Source organism: Amblyomma mixtum, chromosome 4 (assembly GCF_055824585.1).
Source record: "Amblyomma mixtum isolate Tamu chromosome 4, ASM5582458v1, whole genome shotgun sequence".
In the NCBI taxonomy this organism is placed as follows: domain Eukaryota; kingdom Metazoa; phylum Arthropoda; class Arachnida; order Ixodida; family Ixodidae; genus Amblyomma; species Amblyomma mixtum.
The window spans coordinates 91,503,605-91,522,775 of NC_143015.1; the positions used below are offsets into that span (position 1 = coordinate 91,503,605).

The following is a 19,171-nucleotide window of genomic DNA, read 5'->3' on the forward strand; positions in this document are numbered from 1 at the left end:
TTTCTTGCCGGACGATTAGTATATTAAGTCCCTTTCAAGGTCCCCCGTTGTGCGGAACAAAATCTTGCGCGTCGGACAGAAACACCTGCCGTTACGCGAAAAAATTTTGAGGTGTACTTGGGTGCATAAACTCGGTCATTACTTCAGCGTACTGCTCGAGTTATTTTGTCCAAGGCACAGCCATTCCTCCCGCCATTGAGGAATACTTTAACACCCCATTTCGATTTATGTCATCGAATGGTTAAAGACAGCCAGAGTAGCGTGTGGTGCACACCGTGTTTATTGGAGGAAGTACAGCAGTCTGTCTGTCTGATCGAGAGTGCCCCCAACAAGATAGTTTACGGCGCTCTATGACTACTTAATCGTACCCTATATTAGAGCCGTTGTTATTAATGCGTTAGCATTAGAAGAACCATGGAGCCAACACGCATCGTCGGTCACAAAATTCGCCTACTGGCTACAAAGAAGAGACTTCAAAAGACTGCAGTATTTCCATTATCTGAAAAGGAGTGACGTCACCACAACGGAAGTGATATCGATTCCGCTAAAGGCATCAATGGCTGCTTTTGCTACCGCATTGCCAACACATGATAGAGTTCAGGCTCCCTGCGAATTTTGTTTCACAATAAGCGGCATTTTGTCAAAAGGCTGGAAGAGCTGTTTTTCTCATAGAGCAAGGTATTCACCTACAAGCTGATGATGAGTGCCGTACATCGCGTAATACCCAGTGTTTGAAAAAAAAATACTCTGCAGGTCGGAACATTCATAGCGAGATAAAAATAAAGTTGATGCGGAATTCGTTTAAACCACCTCTGTCTTTATAGTGGGTATCAAAGATATGACGCGGAATGATGTCAACCCGGTGCGCGGCTCAGTGAATTAGACAGTGAAAGCGCATTAAGAAAGTCCGGGCTGCTTTATAGCCTGTCGGCGTAGCTGACTTCTTAATAAGGCGGCTAAAAATAAAATGGCACATATCTGCTTTTGAACTTTAATAAGGTTTAATGATGGGCCCAGATGAAAACGCACCCAAAGAAGTACCCCTGAAAGTTTTAATGCAACGCAAAAATAATCAGGGATAAATCAAGTACAGCTACGACTGGCGCGCGCGGGCGAATGAAGTTCAGTGTGTTAGTTTATATTTAAACAGTAAAAGTTAAGGCGGAGCTGTTTTTCTGCGGGAAAAAAGAGAGAAGTTAGTGATAATGCGATATTGACGTTTCGTACATAAACGAAGCACCTGCGCTGCGAGAAGGTTATGAAGGAAACGTGTATCATACAAAACTTGGTGTAGGTGAGATGAGAATCAAGCATTTTCGATACAGTATAATTCTATGCCTTCGTGTTCTTACTTACTAAATTTTAAGTCCTTGAGTGAAAGCCGGACAGTTCTCGCTCTTAATTCTAAAAAGCTCTCAGTATGGCTTAATATGCATCCTGCTGGGGAAAAAAACAGCTCTCAGACGAGGGACAAAGGGACAGCGACAGCGAGGCACAGCGAGGACAGCGAGGGACAGCGTCCGTCCTGTTGTCCTCTTCTTTCTTTGTCCCTCGTCTCAGCGCTGTTTTTTTTTCCCAGCAGGATGTACCAACTAGCTGAACTCTCCATTTTATTGAAGCTTAATATGATCAAGAATTCACAAACCAGCGTTAAATGTACGCCGACCGGTTACTTAAGGTAGCCAAGGGGAATTTACTCATTGGCGCTTGCAGTAACCAGCAAAAAATTGCTGAAGTTTACACAACCCAGTCAGTTCACAAAAGTCAGGAGAACTTTTCAGCGGAATTTTGCACGATAAGCTAAGAACAGATCCCAAAATGCGAAAAAGTACACTATTTTTTTTGTGCCTGATGCCGTGAAAATTGGAAGCAGAAAGGTCGCAATTTCTTAGCAGTGCATTTAAAACTATGCGAGCTCTAAGGTCTTTGAGCATTTGAAAACGGTACCTGTGAAGAAAGAACGGCGGATTGTTGGACGAGTTTGTGTCTTTTCGGCGCCTTTGATATGTTGACCTGTGTGTCGCTTGTGATGCGTTCCACTGTTTCAATCCAAAGTGTAAAAAATATATGCAACACGTGAAGTCGCATTGTTGCGCTCATATTCCACGCATACTTACTCAAAGAGCAGGGGTGAACTTTCCAACTCCTACCACTTCTTTGAAAAATGGGCGGTGTTTAATCAAACAGGTTCCGGTTGCTATTTTTCACAGTTGTGGTTACCATCACAGATTGTGATTTTCTATTTGGCTCCAAAAAACTTGCTTCTTATATATATTCATATCTTAATCCAACATAAGAAAAATGCTGGGCTCAGCGAGAGAGAAAAATTTAAGAAAATTGAAAGAAAAAGCGAATGAACAGAAATTTAACACGATTCCTGTACATTACTGCACTTCACTTACTGCGCTCTTCAGGTTAGAGCAGGCAGCCTGGAAGACGACACTTCCGAGGACTTAGCATTACTGGCCCGACGGAACGGGAACTCTAATGATACAGTTTGTCTCAACTGCACCGGAAGGCAGAGAATTTTGAAAGCTTTCAGGATAATGTCGAGCACTTTTTTTTAAAACCATCTCAGGAACAGTCCCACGCACACTGGAGCGAGCAGCCTTTAACCAAGAGCTCTTACCGTTCAGCCGGTGGTCTCTTGAGTTATGGCTCCCTGGAGAACGCCGTGTTGTTCGAATCACTGCGGGGTGCAAGGGCCGCGGAATTGGATTCCTGAGAGCATGTGCTGCAGCCCTTCGTAAGCTCAGCGGGGCTGAATTAGTATCACCAAATTTTCTACGAACTGTGAGTCTCCTCGTGGGGACCTAATAAAGCTTATTATAAAATTAGGTCAATGAAAAGTAAGTCTGGTATGGTCTGGCATTTTTATGTCGTGGTACGGCAGGTTTCCATAACTTTAAGTACAGTAATGTACAGCAGTACAGTGAAAGAAAAAAAGTTTTAGGTAACAGGCGTGTGGAAGATAATTAGCAGACGCTCCCGAAATGAGAAGTGCAGGGTAAATCTTTTCATGTTATCATTGTGACACTACCATCCTGGACTTCCGCTATAAGGAATTGTTCGCGAGTCCTTTTGAGTAGAGGAGAATTCACCTTTCATGGCATATACTGTCATCTTTACATCGTCGTTCATTTTTCAGTGCGAACGTTTGCGTGAGAGTTCATAATTTTATCTTATAGAAGTATAGCTAAAGCGAAGTGATAACATTTCTCTCTATAAATAGTATTTTAATCTTTGCTCAGGTACACTTCATGAGACATCCCTCGTCCAACCAGCAGGAATGTCTTTCACAAATAAAGCTTCAATGTCGGCCGATCTATAAATTTTAAGGGGGGACCTCGCCTAAGAGCATCAAGACAGGCAAAGTGGTAATGTTCTTAAGATGGCAAGACATTTTCCACCAGCTGAGCGGAAGCTCAAATGGTGTACAATCACCTTCGGGTGAATGAAGATAGTAAGATTTTTTAACCTTCAGGAAGTCCGCTAGCAGTACCGGTACTCATCGTCAGGCGAAGCGAGAAGACAATATCGTCGCTGTCAACGGCTCGTCAAGCTAATCCAGCGCATGTTTCCGGGAAATTTTCTAGACGTGATAGCTTTGCACTCCAGGTGTGGCGTGTGTGGCATGGGGACGTCCTTTGATTCTAGAACAATATTAGTACAAAAGAAAGGCTCAAAATTGTTTTGGTCTTGTGTGCGCTAGCAACTGCCGCGCTTTTTCGGTCGGACGAACAACGTCTGAAGAACAATCACATGACTTGAATATATCTTTACACAGTTCTTGTCATTCAAGTTGTATTCTGTGGCCTCTTGATTTCTGTCTTGAGAGAGAAACAAAGTGAAACTAATCTCTTCCAGAAAGCAAGTGTTCTAACGATACAAATGAAAATTTATCAAAAAACAGGCACGCCTGTACGCGGTGCAAGGCAGCACTATGGGATTTCTTTTAAAGCGTGACTTAGTAGAGGTCATATCGATAAGAGGAGTTGGAGATACCATAATTTCTGAACAGTTATCCGCGTCCGGTAGGCTGCTACCAACCCTGTATAAAAAAGAAATTCTTACATTACAAGAAAAAAAAGTCAATCATTTCAAAATTGGCATGAGCCTCGTTATTGTCCTCAATGTCTGCTTCGCTGTGATTTTTCTCTTACCAGGAAAAGTTTCTTGTCAGAGCATCAGAAAGACCAGGGGCATTAGTTATGGAAGTAAGTATCCGGCACCGGCTACGACCTCTAGTTTCATTATTGATACAGGTTATGCGCGTGGTATTCCTCGAAATGGAAAAATACTACTCTGTACACATACAACTTGTCTGCACCGTGGTGGCCGAGGACATGAAGAAAAAGCACGGGAAAGATTATGCGATAGTAGCAATATACGTTTGTGCTTGCCGCGTTAGAAGACCAGTCTTGAAAGAAAGAAAACTGTAATGTCCGCACTGAGAAGGACTTAAACACTCGTACCTACCTGCATAACCCGCGAACTGTATTCCTGATAAATAGTAGAACTGTGCATAACATTGAATGGAATTTTGAATTCGTTTATTAAAACTATAATCGGTACAAGAGTGCATGAAGGGACGGATGTCCCTTTTTGATCGAGGGTCCAAATAAACTTCTCTTAAGTGCATGAAAAAAGTATAGGAGGTGCTGAAGTGAAACTGTGTGGAGGCTTCCGGTAAAAAAAAATACCTAAATAATATACATCACACATATCTTGGCAGAAAATGAGAGTAAGGAAACTTGCAAATGAATTGGTAGAAAAACCAATTGATGATCCCTGATTCAAGGGTAGCCGACTGGATTTCAAGGGAATTGAAGCGTCGCAGAGGGTGGAAGATAGTTTGATGGGCGGGTGAGATTAAGAAGTTTCCGGGGATACGGAGGCAGCACCCGGCAAAAGACAGGGCTAATCGGAGAGACAATGGAGGCCTTTGCCCTTCAGTGGTCGTAGTCAGGCTGATGATGATGATGATTTCTGTCACTCATCATCAAGTTTGTTTGCTTGATCCTGATAGCTTACGCAATCACGCAAACATTGTACCAAACCGCGCCTTTATTGCAGAATTGTTGCATTCTGTTCGCATGCCGTTCAGCTCCCTTCAGCGTTACTGCGGCGATGCGGCAGCATGCGAACGCGAAATCACCTCTGTGCAGTAATTTGCGTTCTACTGATTCCCGCAGACTGGGAGGACTCTTCCATCGTGCGGCCTTTTCCCTTCCGCTCGGTGTTGCTGTTGTCCCCGCGGGTGCCCTCCGATGAACACTACAGCCGCTTCTCGGAGGACGTGCTCAGCTACGCCGGCACCCAGCCACTCTGCATACCCATGCACACCGAGCTCAAGTTCAAGGCAAGGCTCGTTTTGTTACACTCTGAGCACCAATATGCCCATGTAGGAGTAAGGAAGTAAGGAGGGAATAAGCTGTCCTCAAGCGCACTGCACTTTATAAAAAAGCGGTGTGCTAGAGGAGCTTACTCCCCTTTTTACTCTTTTCGGTTTAGAGTGTATGTGCACAGCTGGCAACTCGGGCGAGCTCAGAACACAGAAGAGCAACAATGCCTGCGTCTGCAGATCATATAGCACTTTTCCTGGCGCTTTACGCTACGCGTCTATGTTAGCAACGTCTTAGAAGAAGTCGATATTTCATCCGTAGCTTTGACGCCGGTTTTGGCTATGCTTATCGATGAGCGGAGCAAAAAAAAGGATGGTGCGCTAGTATTTTGCGTTCATTTGTGGTGGATGACAGGGGAGTTAAAGCCACGTGGTTGGGTAAAATTGAGCTCATCGTAAATTGCCAGAGGTCTGTGGTAGCGGCTGCACTTATGTAGACGACGAAGAAAAATAGCGCGGAGGGATGACGAAATTACGAAAAGACGGCGCAGGCAAGCGCTACACGTTCGTCATGAACTTCATGAACTAGAACAATTTCAACATGAATTTGAACCAACTCGCCTACTTTAAGAATTACGCTTACCTGAATCTCTCTTTCAATGTGAATGTTGACGAAAAGTAGGTTCTGCTATGAGTACAACGGATTCTCTAGCCAAGAAACGAGCCAGTACCACTGTGTCTTTGTCTCAACTTATTTCTTTCGCACCTTCTGACGTTGAACCCCACAGCCTAGTTTGTTATTAAATAAAAATGTGTGAAAAATTTCCATTAAATGACAACCGAATGAAATAATTCTACGTTTTTGACTTATGCCCGTAACCGAAAGGATATCAAGCACTTGCTCCCGGCAACCTTGCTTCATAAAAACGATGCAGGAAAAAGGCGTTGAGCCGCTGACTTTTTGGCCACGTAAATCTTTAGGCGATATCAATCTATGACTCTCGAATCTTGGCCGATCCCCCAGTGTGGGGATGTGCCATCTATTGTTAGACCAACAACAACAACATTGAATGTAGACACCTTTAGCATACCGTGTACCATGTTAGCGTTACCGGAGTACCGGGAGCCCGCCCACCGCCAGTGCGCACACGCTGATTGGTGCCGATGCTGCAGGCGTCCGCGAAGGTGCCAGGTAAGTGGCGCCATCTGGCGAGAACAAAAAGATTTGCGCATGCGTATTGACTGCGCGCGGGCTCCCGGTACTCCGGTACCGGTGACGGCAACAGGGTGTGCTAAAGGAGTCTAATATCTTCCGGCAGGACGCCGCGTAGTGCTCTCTCCACTCCTGCTCGTTGGTTCTGAATGTGTGTCGCGGTGCTATGGATGATGTTTCTAGGTGCCCATATACGCTGGCCTCACATACGACGCCGTGATGCTGTGGGCACGGGCTGCCACCCAGGTACTGCGGGAGAACGGCTCGCTCTCCAACGGCACCGCCGTCGGACTCAAGATACGGGGGAGTCTCTACCGCAGTGAGTGGCTCGTACTGGGCTCTTGGAACGGGCCTGTCAGGCTAATGAAGGTTGGGGCCTGTCAGCTGTTTTCTCGTTACTTTGTCCGCCGCCGTGACTTATTCTGTATGCGCTCCTTGTAGCTGTCTTCAAGTTGGGATCTCGAGTGTACGTTTCAGAGATACGCGCAAGTGTTCAAAAGCCCACAGGGCCCTTGACATGTGTTAAATGTTGTACGTACCTTATAGGAACGTACGAACCATTTAATAGCGTTTGCTGCCGTCTCTGTTTGCACATGCAGTAGTTTCACGTACTCAGTGGAAGGAAGTGTTTTCGCCTTTTGCAGTCCGAAACCGCTGGATATATTCGGCTTTTCTTTCTCCTCTGTCACTGCACTAGTTTGTATCTTATTCCTGCAATGTGTGTTATATCTCCATTCATAACACATGCCCGCTGCAGTTAAAACGACCGGATTAGCTGGGCAGTGAAGCTCTCTTAGGGCTGTTTTTTCCCGCATATATGAAAAGATGAAGTTTTGTTTTGATTTGATTGATATAACTCAGCGAAGTGAGAGCTCTTCCCCCTGAGTTGTAGTTAGAGGCCGGGTTACCTCTCTCTGCGAGTCAGAAAGTTAATTAACATATGTCACTGCGGGCAGGTCGCTCACAATCCGGTGGGCTCACTGGCACCTCCCCCGGTGTGCGCAATATGATGACGTCACTGGACCTTTCAATCTGGTGGCTCTGGCTGCCACCTGCCGCAGTGGGCAGACTCGGTTACGTCACAGGTTCAGACAACTCCCGTCGCCCGGTAGATTTTTGATTGATTTTTGATTTACTGAAAACATAAATCATGCATAAAAATTTGATGGGCCCATAGCTAGAGCTAGTTTGGGGGGCCCATAGTCGGGCACGGACGGCCGCACAGTAGTACAGCACAAATCGAAACATTGCAAAAGAATATCCATTTGGTTTGGATTATTAGGGTTTAACGTCCCAAAGCGACTCAGCCTATGAGGGACGCCGTAGTGAAGGGCTCCGGAAATTTCGACCATCTGGGTTTCTTTAACGTGCACTGACATCGCACAGTACACGGGCCTCTAGAAGAATATCAGTCATAATACGAAAAAGAGGAAACAAACAAAATAAGAAATACAGCCTTTATCTGCTACATTTTACGATAAAAAAATCTTTTTACAGAGTGTTCAAGGTTGCTAGATATTTTCATCTTAAGCGGGATGTCATTACATATTTTAGCACCGTAGAACTGCAGCAATCGCTGACCATAAAGGTGGCGTGTTAAATGGAGATCAAAGTATAAACGGGTTACGTTTATAATTTCGTGATACAGACGCCACCGTTTTTGCGGAATGTGGACTCGAATGCCTTCGCAGTAAAAGTAGTACCGTTAAAATCTGGTGTTCACCTCTAGAATTCGTTACTGAATCAACAACGTGATAATCGCTTTTCAAACACCCGTTTATTTCTTTTCGCCCGGTTTCTCTGCGTGGACGCAGGCGCCCTGGGGTTCGACATTCGCGTGGACGAGAACGGAGACGCCGAGGGGAACTACACGGTGCTGGGTTTCTCGCTGCCCGAGGACGACCACCTGACGCCCGTAGGACGCTTCACTATGGCCGAGAACGCCAGCTCGCTGCCGGTACACGCGACGATCATGCGCTGGTCGCCGGCGCTGCTGCAAAGCCCATGATTACGGGCCAAGCGCAACAAGAGCCCACACGCAGCCGTATAACTCTGACGACTTAAATTAGTGCATGGGTTTTGGAATGCTGCTTTTGCATGAGTTGCATTATTGGTCAGCTTCGGTTGAAGTTATACTGCCGCGTAAAGGGCGCAAAGCATGAATCAGCGATAAAGCACGCATACAAAGCCGCCATTTTGTTAATTAACAAGGCCCGCAAAGTGCAACGCCTGTGTCGTTTTAGTGGCAGTCTCTTCTTCTAGATGCTGGATTCAGTTGGGTGGTTTACATTGCAGTAATACTGAATAACCTGACAACTGTTATCAACCGATATATTTGCTTTTGTACAACGACTAGGATGTAGAATATTTTGTTTGTGCATTTGTACATACTGCAGGCAAATTGTTTTCCAAAGCAAGAGTAGTTAATTAGGACAAATCGAAGGAACAGAATGACAGAGGCACACAGGGTACAGAAATATTGAAAGGCTCGACAGCAGAAACTGTTTACGTTCTATACACCGACTAACATGAAACGTGTTATCCTTAACGAACTAGGTAGTAAAGCAACACATAATTATACCGGTTACGTAGAAATAAGAACGAAAATACTGAAGTGAAAGCAAGTACCAAAACAGTGTCGCGATAGTCATCGTGTCTACAGCATTGTCGCTTGTCGCTTGTTTATTCTTCTGACCCGCTTTTTGCACCGTCTTTCCCCCGATGAACAATAACATTGTTCAAACAAACTTCCCCACAAAACAAAATTTCAAAGTTTCGGTCGCGATTATGACCTTCTCAGATGCTCTGCGGTCCAAAAATGAAGGAAGTCAGGATTCACTGGAGCCGAGGAAAGCATAGAGGAATGTTGTTTTTTTTTTGCTTGCGATTTTGAATAAGGAGAAATTATTGGTGTACTTTACTTTTTACATTAAATATAATTGATTATATTGAAGTAGAACAAACAATCTCGCTTAAATTGTTTTCACCTGACCTAGCAGGAGTCAAGGGTCTGGGAGTCTTAACGCCAAAGGAAGCATAAATGGATTCTCTCATCACTGGCGCCCTAGATGATTTATCACGTTTTATGCGGCATCTCCGGTATCACAGGACTTCTATGTTCCCTGCTTTGGAACAGGGATGTGCTGGTGAACACTCTTAAGGTTTTGTTAGATGCAAATGAGAAATAAGCTCGAAAGTAGATGGCTTATGGTTTTATGAGGTTTAACTTCCTAAAGCCACTCAGTCTATGAGAGACGCAGTAGGAGAGGGCTCCCAATAATTTCGACCATCTGCGGATCTTTAGCGTGCCATTACATCGCACAGAACACGGGCCTTGCCTCCAACCTCCACAGCCTGGATAAAACCCGCGCCTTTGGGGTCAGCAGCCAAGCACCATAACCACTCAGATATTGCTGCGCTCCCGAAAGTAGAAGGTTGGCCAGCCGCTCCTATAGCTTAGTTGGTGCAGCACCTTACGCAGCATACGGAGGCCCAGAAGAGGGCAAATATGGGCCGGTTGGTACATGTTTGAATAATTGGAAAAAAACAGCACAACGGTAGACGAGACAAGAGAAGGACAAGTGGTGGTGTTTGTCCTTCTCTTGTCTCGTCTTCCATTGCGCTGTTTTTTTCCAATTCTTCAGACCTACGGAGGCCGTGGGCTCTATTCACAGTGATGGCATGTGGTTTTTTTTTTGTTGTTCTGCTTTCTAATCAAAAATTGTTTTAAAGGATCAGTCTACTGAATTTTATCGGCCATATTTTCTTTGCGGCAACCAATAGCTCGTTACTCAAATTACCGTTTAGCCAGGTGTGGTGCCAAGAAGTGCGGTAGAACATTTTAAAATATAATTTATTGATGTGGGAACACATCTGTATGAGATGGCAGTGTCATCTGGCAACCATCTGGCAACCATCTGGATTACCGCCGCGCGGCGACAAACATGGCGGCGCCCGTCGAAGCTGGACCTCTTGCTTCGGACTGAATTCTCGTTGTTGCTGCCTTTTTGAGAGCGTTCACTGGCCATAAATGGGGCGCCGGTCTTTCGCTTCGTCTCATCTCGCCTATAAGGAAAACGTATAAGTGATAAATTTGCTTTATTTTAATAATTAGACTGGTGATTCTGTCGCTTCTAGGCTTAACTGGAGAGTCGGTTTGTTTACAGGAATGGTTCCCGTCCTGACAACGAGATGGCGCCACTATAGGCTCAGTTTACTTTTGCGTCCCTACTAGCAAACGCTAAACTAAAAGTGGGAATGTGCCTACGTTTAGCGTACGTATAACTGTAAATATTCATGACATTTACAGAAAAAGCAAGAGGTACGCCTTCTACAGTTTACTAGTACAAAACCTACGTTTCTGTGTCATTGGGGCATACTAACGATACGTAGTATATCCACTTATGCTTCTACAAAAAAAGACTACTACCTTCTTGAACGAAATGAACGTTTGGGGTCGCCACTATGCATTTTTACGCGACTTTTAACGCCGAATTAAAATATATATTCCTGCCTAAACCGGGAGCAGTTTCCTCGTTATTGCTGTTATAGGGCGCCAACAAAACAGGATATGCCATTATTTATACACTCATCTTGGTGAGTAGACTGACCCTTTAAAAATGAATACACCATCAATTTTCCCTTATCTTAACAAATGAAGAGAAATACATTACTCTATGCTTAGCTTGCTTCCGGTGGCTATTAGCATCCTTCATGTGTATGTCCGATCTATCCCCCTATTTTCTTTACTGTTATCTTCAGTGCAGTCCTTTAAAATGGCAGTAGTTTTTCATTGTCTCTTCTAGGCCGCGATCATCAGTCATGTTTTTTTTTAATATACCCCCGTCGGTTGTCATTCCAGATATAAATTTCTTGCAGATGATACACGCTTTTACTCATGAAGGCATATCTATAATGAAATCAAAATCGTGCCCCATGAAACAGGTTGTAGAGCACGTTGTTTCTTGCGTTTATATCCACTAATTATGTTACTCAACGCTGGCTGTCGCAGGAGGCAAAATATGCCAGCGTTAAAAATTCTCAACTAGTGTTCTCACAGGGCCTTTTTTCAAAAAAACCCGACAAACAAGACCGTAATCACTGCCGCGGTTAGTGGATCTCCACTGTTTCACTCATTCAACAATTTTCAACCAACTTCCGCTGCATTTGAAAATGACCCCAAATAGAAAACCAGCGGAAAGGACGCGTTCACAAGGAGGATAAGACAACGCTGTCCTGTGTTGTCATGCGTACAGCGTTGTCCTGTGTACTTCTTCACCTTGTGAATACGACCGTTCCGCTGGTTTTCTACTTACCATGCACCAACTGGCCCAGCAAGCTGCGCTTCTTTAAGAAAATGATCCTGCTTGCGACACCAGCAGAATGGCGTCTGGAAACTTTCACGGACCATTCTAGTCGAGCATGTGAAGTTGTTTAGCAAGTTGGGCTTTCCCCCATGAAAACAATGCATGAGTATTACGACAGGGTACACTATTAGTAATAGGACATCAAATACAGAAACTCACGGGTTGGTAGACACAGCCGCTCTTTTTTCTCGGTCTCACCGGTACTAGCGACTTATTTTTGCAGTAAAGAGATACACTTCAGCGCGTCTCAAGATTCTTCCTGAGGACAGAGGGCTCGGCTACCCCTTCAAAGAAACTCTGCTCGAAACGATCGAAAACCAAAAGAATGCGCCTTGGAGTGCGGCTCCTATAACTTTGCACAGTAATCACAAGTCCCCATGGTCATTCGCGAGCCGTTCGATTTCCCGGCCACTTCCCCAGCATACGTTTCACGGTGGCCTAAGGAAATCGATACTCTCACTGCTGCAGTCCTAGAAGTAGTACCGAACTCTTCACTGTGTATTTATACTTGCAGAAAGAATGACCATTTGCTGGCACTATGGAGCCTAAGGCCACTTTGGTAGGAAACGGATCGATATCCGTATTCACTTGTAAAAACTTTTTGTGACCTGCCACGGCAAGCAGAGCGCTGGGCAATAGTGGCACCCGGTGCGGCAATAAAGAAGATACCGGGAACTTTCCCAAAGTTCCTTACGAGCCAGTAATGCTCCAGATTCAAAATAATCGCATAGCCTGCCCATGTTAGCGCTAGCTCGTGCTGTTAGGATAAATATTGCTGCTTGGCAGCTCCATTCCGGCAACGCGTCCCGAGTTTCGGCATGAGTGTATTAAAGCTTGCTGTTGGGTTCGTTGGTGCTCCTTGAATGACGGATTACTGTGCAAAGAAAGTTGGATTAGAGGAAAGGGAAAGGAAAGTGTAATTAAAGAGAGAAAGAAGGAAAGAGAGGAAAGTGATATCAGACCGTCCATGTCACTGTCATCGCGTCCATGTTTCTTTGCGCTATAGCCCACCGTTAAGGTAAAACATGTCAACATGAAAATCAAGATACGCCCTCTTGAAAGAATTTTTCTGATAATTTTGGCGTGAAGACGACGCCAACTTTGCTGTGACACCAGCACAGCATTTCGAATATGCTGTTTGCCTAATGGCAAACAGCTCGAATAAAAAAAAATATGTGTGCATGCCTTTACTACGCCCAAAGCGAGCCAAATCAGATATTTTCGTTCCTCGCGGATTCTTATATAGTAGGATTCCGTGATCATTTTTCAGTTACAGAAATTGTGCATCTCTTTCTTTGCGTTCATATGCGTAAGTTTTGCTCGCTGCGCTTCCTCACTGTCATCCTTTCGTCTTCGTTTCAAACGGGACGGGGAAACCAAGAGGCAAGCGCGTATTTTTCGCTATATCAACGACACCACCTGACCACAAAATAGAAGCCTTATCTTAGTTATCATCGCTGCAGTGTATAATAGGATCTGTTCTGCGAACAAAATATGTAAAATAATCGAAATCACCTGTTTCTATGTCTAATTCACGTGGACGTTATTCAGTTAGAGCATACTATATACTCAGCCTGTAGTGCCTTAATCTAATCCCTCACTTCCTGCTTCTACGAAGCGGTACGTATCCCTCAAAACGGGAGATACAGGACCATCCGAAATACCCTTCCAGCGGATTGGCTGCTACTTACGTCTTTGATGCCATTAACTACGGCCGTTTCTTTGTATACTGCGTAAAGAGAGCGGGTTCGATCCCGACCGCGGCGGTTGAATTTCTTTGGAGGAAAAATTCTAGAGGCCCGTGTGCTGTGCGATGTCAGTGCACGTTAAAGAACCCCAGGTGGTCGAAATTATTCCGGAGCCCTCCACTACGGCGTCTCTCGTAGCCTTAGTCGCTTTGGGACGTTAGACCCCATAAACCAAACCAAACCAAACCGTTATCACAACTACAAGTTGGGAGAAATGACTAGCTTGCTCTAACAATGTATGAGCGTGAAAGCTCTTCGGCTGATATATGTGAATGGTGCGGCGAATCGAGTCTTCTAATACGAGGTCTGTTAGAAAAGTATCCGACCTTTCGCCGAAGAAAAAAAACTGGCATAACTGGAACGTTGGAAACCTAATCACCTTCAAAGTAGTCTCCTTGGGACTCCACATACTTCTCCCAGTGAAGGAATCATATTCTTAGCGGTAAGAAACAGACACAACACCAAGATACACACACACAGGACACCCGCTAGCGTCTGTTGTGTCTGTTTCTTACCGCTAAGAATACGATTCCTTCAAGCCGTTACCAACTAGCCCAACTTAATGTTTTAACGAAGTTTCTCCCAGTGGTGCTGCCATTGTTGGAAGTATTCCGAAAAGGCCCCTTTCGGAATGGAGTTTAGCTCAGCTGTCGTTGCAGCCATAATGTCCTCTCTTGTCTGAAATCGCGCTCCTTTCAATAGCCTCTTGATTTTGGGAAACAGCCAGAAGTCACAGGAGGTCATATCAGGAGAGTAAGGAGTCTGTGGAACTACAGCAGTCTGGTTTTTCGCGAAAAAACTGTGAATTTAGTGCGAGGAATGTGCAGGAGCATTGTCATGATGGATGGGCCAATTTCCTGTTGACCTCAACTTCGGCCTCTTGCGCCGCACAGAGGGAGTCAAAGAAAGCAGTCAGCACCACTCTGACATTGCTGCGCACTTGGCGGGCCTTCTTTGGTCTTGGTGACGTGGAATGATGCCATTGTGACGACTGGGATTTGGTTTCCGGGTCGTACCTGTACACCCAAGACTGGTCACCAGCGATTATGATGTTGATGAAGTCGGGGTCACTATTTTTGGAATCCAGCATATCCTGTGAGACTTCAACACGAAGCTGCTTTTGCTCCACCGTGAGCAGCTTCGGCGCGAATTTCGCTGCATCTTTCTCCATGGCCAAATTTTCGGTGATAATGGAATGTTCAGAAAAATTGGTGATGTCCATCTCTTCCACAATTTCTCGGATAGACACATGACGGTCCCGCGTCACCACAGCGTTCACTTCGGCAATGACCTGGTCATTTCGGCATGTTGATGGTCGACCGGAGCGTGGCTCTCCCTGCACCGATGTGCGGCCGTCTTTAAACCAATTGTACCACTGCTTAATCTGTGTGCTGCTCATAGCATTATCACCTAAAGCTGTCTGAATATTCCGAATGGTCTCCACTTGGCTGTCGCCTAGTTTCTGGCAAAATTTGATGCAGTAGCGCTGCTCCTGTCGCTCCGCCATTTTCCTTGAGATAAAAAACCGACGAGAGCACTGCGCACTGCCTCCCTCAAACACTGCGTGCCAGTGACTGACGCTATCGACAGGCGAGAAAAAATTTGTGCATACGCACGAAGGTTCAAGGTAGGCTGGTGCAAGCGTGCTTGTTTCAAATCCATCAGGTGTTCGTAAAGAAAAATAAAGTCGGATACTTTTCTAACAGACCTCGTACTTCCGTTAGAGCTAATCTATCGGGAGACTGCACGCTTCCCGTTGCAGGAGAAGTCTCCTGAATGTTTTATTATACACAAGCATGATTGCAAGTTGTGATGAGTAGGGTCACTAAAATGCTTGTTCTTGCATCATTGGTAGACTGGCTACAGAAATGCAAAGTTACGCGCTATAGACAATGCCTATTCTCCATTTTTTTCTCGGATAGCGGGAAATCTTTACGCGTTGTAAGGTAAAGCGAAGGCAGAATGGAACCCGTAATAAGATCCAGCCTCCAATTTTTCATGCTCTAATGCTTGTGAAACGTTCGCCTTACTAGGCAGAGATGTTAAAGATGTTCTTCGTGAACCTTTGTTCCAACTGTGCAGGTATTCCGGCCAGAGAAGCCTATTGCCTGGTTGCGTGGTGCTCCGCCTGTCGGAGAGCCCAAGTGCGGATTCAAAAACGACAAGTGTTCCTCCAAGCAAGGTTCGCTGCACTTCATGCTGTCCCACCAAGGACAGCTTATTGCTTCACTTTTGCGTTTTGCTGTGCTTGGTAGTCGCACTGACTTTAGAAATCAGGATTTGGTTGAGTAAACACGTGTACACTCCAGATACGTGTGCACCGTCAGAAGCTGCACGAAACAAGCTGTCACGAGAAAATACATGTATGAATCGCGTGATGAGTGATCAGTTTGCAGTTGAAAAATGCTTAAAGTCCCCTTGCACGAGAGTAATTTTCCTAAGTGCTTATCGCTAAAACCTTGAGCAGGAAACCGTTGCTAGAAAGCGTCCGGAAGAGGTTCCTTGTTTGTAAATGTGGCGACGCGGCGTGGCTAAAAAGTTATCATAGAAAGCAGGGGCAGGTTTACGGGTGTCTGTTGGAGGGGCGCTGGTGAGAGGTGGGCCTAATTGCGCGATGCATTTCTGGAAACCTCTGCACCGAAAAAAAAAAAGAGCTTTGTACTGTTGTTCGCTAGAACATTTCTCGCTTGAAAATGTGGTGTGTGGTAGGGGGAACGGTGTTTAGATTGAATAATTCTTTTTCCCGCCCGTCTTAAGTCGATCACTGGTAAAGGGGCGGGATGGAGAGGGGATTATTGCGGAAATTATATGTCGCTTACGAGGCATTAAACATTTATGCTGTGGTAGTATCCCTTTTCGTCCACCATATTTTAGTGAATATTTGAATTTCGTACCGCGCACACTGGATATCTATCACTTCGTTACTCACTCCTGACTTGTTCGCTACAAATGTAGACAGCGCGGCCCTTATCCCGTACGTTTCTTTGCTGATGTGGAACGCGCAAGAGAAGCTCGTTATATTTACCTGCTTCCGTTCATTTTTCTTTCAGATTGGCGATTGCTAGTCATCTGCATCACATGCGCCTGCGTAGTGTTGGTGCTGTGTGTGTTCGCATTCAGGTAAGGTGTGCTCCTGAGGCGTGTCGTCTTCATCTACAGCATTAAATATTTTCTTTTCGATTTCATCGTGGACATCATTATTGCTGCTTAGAATCGAATACGATGGGCGTCCTAGCTGAACTGAACATGCTAACGTAACTCATGGCTGCTCTGACATGACTAGAACTTTTTGTTTTTCATGCTCCATGACCATCTACGAGTATTAGTGCAAAGACAGTGTTCGCTATGAGGTATTAAGACCCAGGCGACAAGCTACCGGTAAGGTCAGCCTGAGTGAGAAAGTATATATTATATTTTAGCGACTGATAATGGCCATGTTCTTTGTTGCAGTCAGATGGATTGCCTAAGAAAGTTTAGTTTCTTATTTTGCACTAGAAATTGATTGTGGAAGGGGCAAAAATACAGCAACGATAAGTGAAGGAAACAATTGAAAGAAACGTCAAACATGCATTGCGAATGGAGATATGATTGAAGGTAGAATTAGACCTTGCCTACCGGTTAAAGAATGAGAAAGTAAGTGATAACGAGCGTTAAAAGAAGAGGACAAAAAAAAATGGGCGGAGGTGAAAAGCCTCTTCAACACAACAGCGGGAGCCGTTTTACTGTTACCGTAAAGAATTTAAAGTTTGTCAAAGCTATTGGCCTGGATGCCATCTTAACAAACCATGCTTCCGCAGGCACTACCACTACGAATACAAGCTGGCGCGGCTCCTGTGGAAGGTTGACATGGAGGAAGTGATGGTGCTGCGTACAAACTCCGAGCTGAGCCTCCAGAACGGCAACGTGAGTAGTGGAAGCCTTGAGCGCAACTTGAGTTCCGGGCAGCCATCAGCGAACCGTAGGTGCGTGTGGTACAGGACCTCTAAGTCGTTACGCCAAAATATTAATGTATCATGTGTCAAAATATTAATAACGCGACAAGATTAAAAGCGTCATCGGGGAAAAAATATGCCGTCGGTCATAAAATCCGCAGAATGGCCGGACGAAAGTTACGCCACCAGACCTAATAATTTCTATTGGTTGCGGGAAATGACGACACCAAATCGAGAGTTCGCCACTTCCGGTGAAAGAATCATCCCGTTCTAATGCTATCGCACTGCCAACACTTAAGGTGATTATGTGTGCCTCTGAAATTTCGAAACAGTCCTGCTAATGCACGACTGCTTTCCTCTCTTAGACCATACTACGCGGGTAACAGCTGCTGGTGCTAAATAAGAGTTATAGTGAACAGCCATCACAGAAAAGAAGACAGCCATTGAGAGAAAAACGTTCCGAGAATTCACCTTCTGAAAATAGTAACTGTTTTCGAATTCATGTAAAAAAAAAATCGAATCTAATAGGTTGCAGAGCAGAGCGCCGAAACTGACCAGCTGGAAACACTCAGCGACTGCAGTTTTAACGCGAAAGCATTACTAATCCGATTAGCAAAAAGCCGACGGCGGGTGCATGTGTGTGTCCTACTGGCAAATAGCACAGAAAATCCCAGCGATGGGAACTAAAAATTCAGAGGGCACTTTGGCTCTGTAAAATTCTGCAAGACGAAAGCCTTTCCTGGCGCACTGTTTTATTCTTTCATATTTTATATTTCATTTTTATTTTATTTTATTCTTGTTTCTTTTCTGATATTTATTTTTTTCTAATTCTTCTATTTTATTCATGAAACCCATGCATTTACTAGATGCGCCTTTATTCGTGCCGAAACCCTCAGCCTTCATGGCGGAGTGGTAGCGTCTCCACTTAAAGTGCCAAAGTCCCTGGTTCGATTTCCAGCCCCGACACAGCTTTTTTTTAAGTAGAGACGCCCAAAACGCAGACACACTTGCTAACACAACTTGGTCACGACGGTATGAGGCATTAAAGGCTTTCGCCTTAAAACAGGGTAACGTCGTCAAGCGGCGATATGACGCATACAGCAAGTCGAGCGCCGACACTTCAGACAATTATATGCTTGTCTTTTGTTTATATACACTCGCCTCTGGCCGACTTTCATGTGTCGCCAGTTTTCCCGTCTTTCGCGCCAAAATTGTGATGCGACTGCTGGTCGTACAGGTGGTGTCAAAATTTCTCGTTGCATATAGCTTGCATGCGATAGCGAATTAAGGTGAAGGCTGGCTTGTGACAGGGATTCGAACTGACGACATATTGTACACCTCCATACAATTTCATATTAAAGGTGTGACTCAACCGTTCGCCGTACCGCGTTCAAGGTGGTGTCATACCTGCCTGTGTGCGTACGGACGTCCCAAACCACCAAACGTCTACGTCTTGCGTCCACGACATCCAATCTCGGACACCTCATCGCCGTGTAGTCAGAGGGTCCGAACGTTCGCGGTCTGGTGCGCTACCAGTAGGCAAGCACGTAAACACGTAGATAAGAATT

General features: G+C 45.1%; 1 protein-coding gene across 1 annotated transcript in view; it reads left to right on the forward strand.

The window, feature by feature from the left end:
* LOC149347415 (guanylate cyclase 32E-like) overlaps positions 1-19,171 on the forward strand; it is a 267,784-nt gene that overhangs the window by 210,557 nt on the left and 38,056 nt on the right. Inside the window, exons 7-12 of the mRNA XM_089587089.1 lie at positions 5,196-5,362; positions 6,741-6,876; positions 8,372-8,514; positions 15,754-15,853; positions 16,722-16,791; positions 17,469-17,574. Coding sequence (XP_089443215.1) covers positions 5,196-5,362; positions 6,741-6,876; positions 8,372-8,514; positions 15,754-15,853; positions 16,722-16,791; positions 17,469-17,574 — 722 coding nt within the window. The remainder of the gene's footprint in view (positions 1-5,195; positions 5,363-6,740; positions 6,877-8,371; positions 8,515-15,753; positions 15,854-16,721; positions 16,792-17,468; positions 17,575-19,171) is intronic.